Here is a 7,924-nt window from a genome sequence, read left to right as displayed (position 1 = left end):
ACCAGCCCAGAGTAGGTCTGGGCTGGTGAATACCAGCACGCAGACATACTGCCCTGATACACGTTATGTTTCCATGCTTGAAGACAGTGATGTTTTGCCTGTACCGTACTGACCTCTCTGTGGCAGATCGTGCACAGAGTCTGAAGGTTTTCCAGGGAGCACTGCCCTCCTCCACTGTAGACAGGCTTGATGTGATCCACCTGCCAGAAGTGACCTTCTGTGGGATTTGTTATAATTTCATTCAACTGCAATAAGCAGAGGACATGACAACAGGAGCATTAGATATTCCTTCTGAAGTACATGTATGTTCTCCAGTAAGAACAAGAAAATAATTCAGGAAAGTAGCTATTCATAGTCTTTATCAAGAGAATGAAAGTGTTATAAATTTTCTGTTACTCTCTGCAGACAGGCAAAGAGCTGTAATTTTAATTGGCCTAGTTTTACCCAGCCTGCAGCACACTGAAGCACACGACAGTGGATCAAGAAAAAACAGAAGGAAAGGTTCAGTTTTCTTGACCGGTACAGTAAATTATCTTCAATGTCATTTTATCAATAACAAGTGCTGATATTAAAAGGTTGTAAGAAACCCACTCTCCACAGGACTTTTCATCTCAGTATTTTAGATTTTCATTAACTTGCATTTTCAAAAGCCACAAGCAACAGCAAGCTGATCTCATGCATATGGCCAGTAATGGTAAATGATTTTTGTTCTTTTGCAAGTTTATAGGGGTGTAAGCAGGATTTCTTTTAAAATCTAGAACCAGTAACTTCTGAATTTCAACTTCACAGCAGAAAAAAATGGTATTCAGAAATCAAAATACTGCCTTGTGTAGGAATGTTCTCTCTCCCAGCTCCATTGCCTCCTATCAGTAAAGAAGCAATCACAGCCAGGGAAGAACAGCAGTATTTTTTTTACGCATTTTGAGGTGATATTGAGGGGAACTGTGTCATCTGGCTTTTGCTAAGCTCCTGCCAAACATTCTGCAAAGCAGGAGTAGCCTCATACTACTGACTACATCCATTCCTTAATTCTGCCCATAACCATACAGTTTGTGAACAAAATGCATTTCAAATAAAATTGGCTTCAATGTAGATATCCCTATGGAATCAGAATTCCTGTAATTAGGAATTACATCCCTAATTGAGGATGCCTGTCCCTTTTAGATGTCTTTAGGTCTTTGATGACACTGACATTTTGATTGTTTGGTTTTGTTTGTGTTTAGTGTATGTGTGTTTTTTTTTTTGGCCTTTTTTTTTCTTTTTTTTTTTTTTTTTTTACGCTGTTGTTGGTGCTGGGTAACCTACCTTAAGCCTGTAAGAGTAACGTTTTAGATTTCTCTGCACTGTCTACTCCAGAGCTACACAGATTAGCTCTAAGTGTTCAAAAAGCAATATTAATACCTGCCCAAGTGGAAGGTGAGACACCCAAGAGCTCTCCAGGAGTTTCTTACGCTGACTCTTAGGCGCATCTCTGATGTTCAGATAAAGCTCGTGGGCATTCTGATGACAGAACTGGCAAACGCCGTGTTCAATTTCAAACACCTTAGTCCTGATGTAGCTATGACTAGAACGAATCGAGAAGTCCTCCTGGCAGGCAAGAGAGCAGAATCATGTGTCCCAGGCACGGGCCTGGTCAAGCTGAGTCGTGGGCTGCTGACAGCTGAGACAAAGCGGGTTCCCTTCACTGTCCAAGGCTTGCAAATAGCCTTTGGGCAGGGGAGAGCCTTCAGTTTCAGTCTGATCTGGACAAAGAGCTGAAAAACCTTTTCCATTCTCCAAAAGCAACCTGTTTACAGAGAACAAAGTACTGCTATTAGTAAAGCAGATATTCAACAACACAATTCTGTAAGTCCTTTTGTCATAGAATCAGAATAGTTTGGGTTGGAAGGGATGTTTAAGACCATCTAGTTCCAACCCTCTGAGTGAAGAATTTCCTCCTAACATCTAATCTAAACCTCTTTCAGTTTAAAACCATTTCCCTTCGTCCTATCATTACCTGACTGAGTAAAAAGTCATTCTGGATATGCATTGCATATTTCCATTAGATATCTTTTATGCTCAAAAATACACATTTCAGTTGGAAGATCATCTTACTTGGGTTGGTATCTGCACAGCTGCACGTCATACTAGCTAAAATAATGGTGCGTTTATATAGAAAAGGTGGTTCCTTTCATGCACGTATACACATGAATGTATATGTCCCCTTTTCAGCAGAAGTCAAAGGAAAAGATCCTGGTTTCTCTCTGCAACTTTCACAGCTGCCTATCAATTTTCTAAATAAATTTTGCCTTGAGGCAAGAACTGTCTGAGAACAGAGGGCATTTTCTGTCCAAAATTTTCATATTTTCTGCCTTATTCTACATTATGAAGTAGAATAGAAGAAAATTTGCTACCTAATTTGAGGTTGACTGCACAAGCTAGCCTGAGCTAAAGTTCTTATTTCCTTAACCAAATAGTGTAACTATTTTCTTGTTTCATTTTGTTACTCAGTTAATTAGAAGCTATATCAGCAGACAACAGGTATATATGCACAAGCTAAATCGTTAATGGCTCATTACCAATTTCAGCAAATTTCCTACCTAAATACTATAGCTCAGCAAGGTAAGTGCTCATAACAACTTTGCTACTTTAAAAATAAAGTCTATGAAGATAAGCTTAATCATTTTACTGCATTAAACTTACTTTGTGGAGTGGCCTGATTGTTCAGTAGAAGCACTTTCATTCTTCAGACAAACCTTATTTTCTTTAGAGATGAGGCGAACACTGCCCCCGCTGCTGCTAGCTTTGCTAAGCGAGGCTGCTGCCACATCCTCTTTGGTCACATACCTAAAATAATTCAAAATTCTGTCAATACATTAAAACACGAAAAATCTCTCTCAAAGAATATTCGTACTCGGCTGCAGCAAGATTGGTGCTGCATATTCTCTTGAAACATTCCTTATATCCTGGACTAGAAAGGAATAGTTTGGGAAAACATACTTCTCCATATGACTTCCGTATTACATAAGATTGCATCTTCTAAAACCAGGATCAACTCCATTCAGCAAACAAATTATTTTGCATAGAAGAATTAAAAAGGTGAAAGTAATCTGATACTGATTGACAGTAGAATCTGAAAGCTATTTTGTTTCAGTTTAGAGAAGTGTTAACTGATATTCTAGGGGATACAGGAGGCTTTAAAAGCTCTGGAGGACTCCTGCTCAGTTATTTATCTTAGAAATCAATTTATCTTCACATGAAAATATACAAACCACCACCGCTTTTAAGTAAAATTATCTTAAAATCCCTTCACTCTGATCATTCTTCAAAGAATGACATTCAGACAACTTATAAATATACCTCTCTGTGTTACACAACTGCTAAACCCCATATACCACCTTAGGACACCAGCGTAGGTTACAGTAGATTTTCTAACACAGTTTGCAGTTAGATCTTTCTTATATTTTATGGAAGAAAATGATCAGACATCAGGTTAAGAAATACATACTACTTATACTATTGGAATTAAAAAACTCTGTTTTCTTACTTGAATGCTTACCTCCATCAAATAATACATATAAAATGCAAATTATCACCCTGGAGAATTTAACAGTAGGGACTGACAGGCAGAGGCACCTTGGTGAGTAAGCTAAGTAAGGTAAACCTGTACAAATGAGAATTTTTGTGAAGAGCGATGACAGCAGGTAAGCTGCAAGTGTGTACTGGGGAAGATAATGCATCAGAAAAAGGACAGACAGTGGAAAAAGGTGAATTCAGATTTTAACTAGGATTAAACGCTATCATTGTTCAGTATCACCCAGTGAGAAAAACAATAATTTTCAGAAATGTCATCCACAGGGAAAAGAATTATTTGAAGAAAAACTGAGTAAGAGAAAGGTTTGGACTAGGCTGTGAATTATAATTAAAGGATTGTAGCATTGATGGCAACTAATGATTTATTCCTGCTTCAAAGCAGGAAATTCAACAAGATTTTTTTTTTAACCTTGCTTTTGAGTCCCTAACGGTCATGATTTTTCCTCAACAACTTCTAGCAAGCTCCAGGTGTTTAAACATGCAAAGCAGAAGGCCAGAATAGCTGCTGAATGTGACACACTGAGGGACAGGGAAGCAGATACTTCCCTTCCAACAGATTTACTGATGTGCTCAGTCACCTACTCCTGTCACTATGAGACAGTCATTGAGCTGTGGGTTTACAGTCCCAGCATCTCTCCTCTGAAAGTTACATTAAACACACGGAGCTTCATGCAGCAATAAATAAGGGGGGAAAAATACATACCTTTTTGTGCTGCCGGCCACTGACTGCTTTTTAGACAACTCCTCTGCAGCATGAATAGGATTACAAAATATCTGACCACTTTTTCTGACAATTTTCTGTTTCACTGCTGTGAGGCGATTCCATTCTTTCACAAACCTCAGTATCTGGTGGAGAACGCTATTGTCAGCAGCATGACAGGCATCAAGCAGAAACAGTTAATTACAGAGAAAGGGAGCTACGAATTACTATATTCAAAACTCAATGGAAAAAAGCTGGTACAATCTGAGATGGTCTCTTCAAGTCAGCTTTCATGCAAGCTGCAGCCCTCTTCTTGCTCAAGCTGAGACAGCTTCGGCATTGTCTACTATGGCTCTGCTCTGAGAGGTATTGAGAGGTATGCTGCTTCAGAAGGTAGAAAACAAGGTTAGAAATTGACTTTTTTAATCTGAGCTACAGTGATAGGAGAATGGTTTTGTGAGAAAGCCTAAAATAACCCTTCTTGTGGAGCGAAACTGCTGATGGGAAAAACAGATGGGCAGAAGTTTTCTTACAGCAGCCCTGTTCTTTTTGCACTAGGCCGCTCAGAAAAGGAAGGTTTGCTCCAGTTACTTGAACTGCATTTATCATTTGCTTTACACACCACCTTTCTTCTTTCCTCTAACCTTCTGATACATGCTTAACACCAGGTTAACAGTTGGTTGGTGTACAACTGTTTCAGCTGTGGAATTTTAACAGAACCACAGAGGTACCTGCTCTGAGGTTACTGTATTCTTTTACAATAATACAGTGCCAAAAAAAATCACATATATTATCAAAATTACTGTGTTACATTTGCTATTAGTGGTATGACATCACCAAATTATCTTAAAATTATACAGCTGGTTCTACCACAAGTCCACTCTTCTCTGGGGCGTTACAGTGCAGCACACGGTGATCTATGAAGGTAGAGATATGGCTTAGCATCAAAATATTCAAAGGACAATAATTTTGAGCAATTTAACCTGTACTTCATCTTTTTTCAGAGCAATCTCAAACTGATACAACTGTAGGATCCTACAGAAAAACTGATGAACTGCTTAACACTATATTTCAGAAAGGAAATGGAGAATATAGCATAGTATTGATCAGCTTTCCTTATTTTGCATTTAGAATTTGAAAGTATAATAAAATAAAGCTGCTCTGAGGGACTTAATCATTTCTGGTAGTGAACCTCATGGATTTTTACAGGCCAGGAAGCCACATAAAATTTTGAAGCTGTAAATTGACAAAAATTGGATGATTAATGGATTAACCACGAGGAATTGAGTAGAAAAAATGTTCCTACATAGGAATTTAGAATTTACAACATGGCTGCTTTCTTTAGGATGTGTGTAGAGGAAAAATGGTTTCATCCCACCACCACCTCTCCAACAGGAAATAAGTGGGAGTAACAACATGACCCCCAAGTGACAACAATATGAGCCAGTAGTGATAGGACCCAGTTTTGTTTTTTTCCATTCCACTACTTGCTGACTTGAAACAATCTAGTAGGCAGTATCATGGTGTTTCTGAACGTGGACTGTGGTAAGAATAAATTGTGCATTGTGCAGTATGGACTTAATTGTGATTTCAGCTTCATTCAGCAACGTTCTTCAGGACAGTGACACATCAATAATTTTCTTTTTCTCTTTAAAGTATTTTTTTCATGGCAAATGTGAAAGTGTACTGATCAGTCTTACTTCTAAGTCAGAGCCACAAGAAAGAAGTCAAGGAAATTGCAGGATATAACAGAAACATGGGAGCAGTTACTAACGTGGGTATTTTAATCTACAAGGTAACATAGCACATCCAATTTAAATTCTGATTTCATTACTTTTAGTTCTTCGTTTAACAGCATTCATGTTCTCACACACCATTATGAATGTGCCCATTATTGCTGAAATAACTGAAGATGCTTATCGCAGTGGAGTTACGCCCTACACAGTGTTGAACATTGTTAGGAGACCAAAGGATGAAGTGAGAGAGGAGGCCTGCTCAGAACTGCAGCTCTGATACAATCTAGCACGTTCGTATTCATCACGCACCATACATAATTCATAACCTTTAAAATGCTATTTTGTTGACTTATGAATGTTAGTTACTAATTCTGTAAATGAGAAACTAAATGATGCCTGGTTGACTCCATCTACAGAAATGTTAACAGGAGGTATGATAATCTGCCAGAGGAACAGACTGCATAATTAATATTCACATCAACATTTATAACATCTGCTTGCACTGATGAAACTGTGCCTAGATCCCAAGGCCTGAAAGTGTTCTGCATTTATTAAAAAAAAAAAATGTCCAAGCACTCCATATTAAACATTATAGTACTGTGCCAGTAGAATTTGTACTTGCCAATGAACGATTTTGTTTATGCTGGAAGGTCTCTGGCAAATCCTCCCAGTTATCCAGCTGTATGTCCAACGGAATGAAATTATGATTCAGTGGTTCACCATCCTACACAAGAAAACAGTTTTGTTTACAGATGAAATGTAGTACAATCTAGAAAAAATGATCTGTTTCAACTGGATTATCCTCCTCTTCCAACTAAATTTAGACCCTGAAGGTAAGATTTTTCCAGGAACAAATGATAAGCCACACATGCATGATAATGCTGCAGATGCAAGAAACATTACTCACATTAATATATCCAAAAGTAAACAGGGTGAAAGTTTTACATTTGAAACTGATTCCTTGCAAATAGTTCAGAGACAAACAAACTGCCTTAAAGTAATAAACTGAAATTATAATTCTCTTGACTGAATTTCCAAGTGAAATGAATAATTATAGAATGGAGAATGTCATCCTTCATTACCATTTAAATTCAGATTTTATTTTTTGTTTTTAATGTGTTTTTTTGTTTGTTTTTTTTTATGTATGAACAAGTTTGACTCTACCTAATTTTTCAGGAACAAGTTGTCCCCAGAGGGGACATGACCCAGGAACTTACTGATGATTCACAAAAATTTGAGGGAATGATTTAAAGCAGATTTCCCCAGTGTATTATGGTTCAGTAGAAAGATTTTGTGCAATATATAGCATAACAAAGTTCTGATTCAAGCCAAAACAAAACAGTTGACCAATACCATCCAAAATGTGTTTTTATCTTAAAGTAAAATGTGCAAAGCTAGGAAGCATAATATGCTTTATGTATATCACACAAATTTGCAGATACAAGAAAACACTTTTTTTTTGACTGTTTTTTCTAGCTCTATCAGCTCAACTAATAAAAATGTACTGCCTCAAAGACTTGCCCTCAGCTATTCGTGATGCTTTACAGTTGCACCTAAATACACTGACTCATTCAGTAGCTTCGGAGAAACCTTCTAAGTAAAGGCTTCCAACCCTTAAAAGAAGTGATCAGCAAGTCCTGTCTTCTCTATGAAAGATGACCTAGAAAATTACCACCTGCTAGTTTCTGTCCTACTATGACCGCTGGATTAATGATAACGTGTTTTATTCAAGAAATTACTTATACACAGCACCAATGCCTACCTTTGTGAAAATGTGGTGGCAATATTTTATTTACTTATTTAGTCTGGTGGGATTCACTGATTACTGTAAGTCTACAAATATTTTGGAATAGCACACTAGCTGCAAAAAGGAGAATAGTTTATCATTCCAGTGATTCAAAGTTGTGGTAAAATA

The 7,924-nt window shown here is 37.5% G+C and overlaps 1 protein-coding gene across 1 annotated transcript in view; it reads right to left on the bottom strand.

Moving 5' to 3' along the window:
• Positions 1-7,924, bottom strand: part of ZRANB3 (zinc finger RANBP2-type containing 3) — a 48,149-nt gene that overhangs the window by 2,462 nt on the left and 37,763 nt on the right. Inside the window, exons 16-20 of the mRNA XM_084524256.1 lie at positions 6,632-6,733; positions 4,277-4,419; positions 2,683-2,826; positions 1,402-1,786; positions 114-245 (exon numbers count right to left, since the gene is read on the bottom strand). Coding sequence (XP_084380382.1) covers positions 1,609-1,786; positions 2,683-2,826; positions 4,277-4,419; positions 6,632-6,733 — 567 coding nt within the window. The 3' untranslated portion in view covers positions 114-245; positions 1,402-1,608. The remainder of the gene's footprint in view (positions 1-113; positions 246-1,401; positions 1,787-2,682; positions 2,827-4,276; positions 4,420-6,631; positions 6,734-7,924) is intronic.

The sequence above is a fragment of the Aythya ferina genome (assembly GCF_964211825.1).
Source record: "Aythya ferina genome assembly, chromosome: 6".
In the NCBI taxonomy this organism is placed as follows: domain Eukaryota; kingdom Metazoa; phylum Chordata; class Aves; order Anseriformes; family Anatidae; genus Aythya; species Aythya ferina.
Note: the sequence above shows the minus strand (reverse complement) of the source record. Positions and strands in the feature narration are given on the sequence as shown.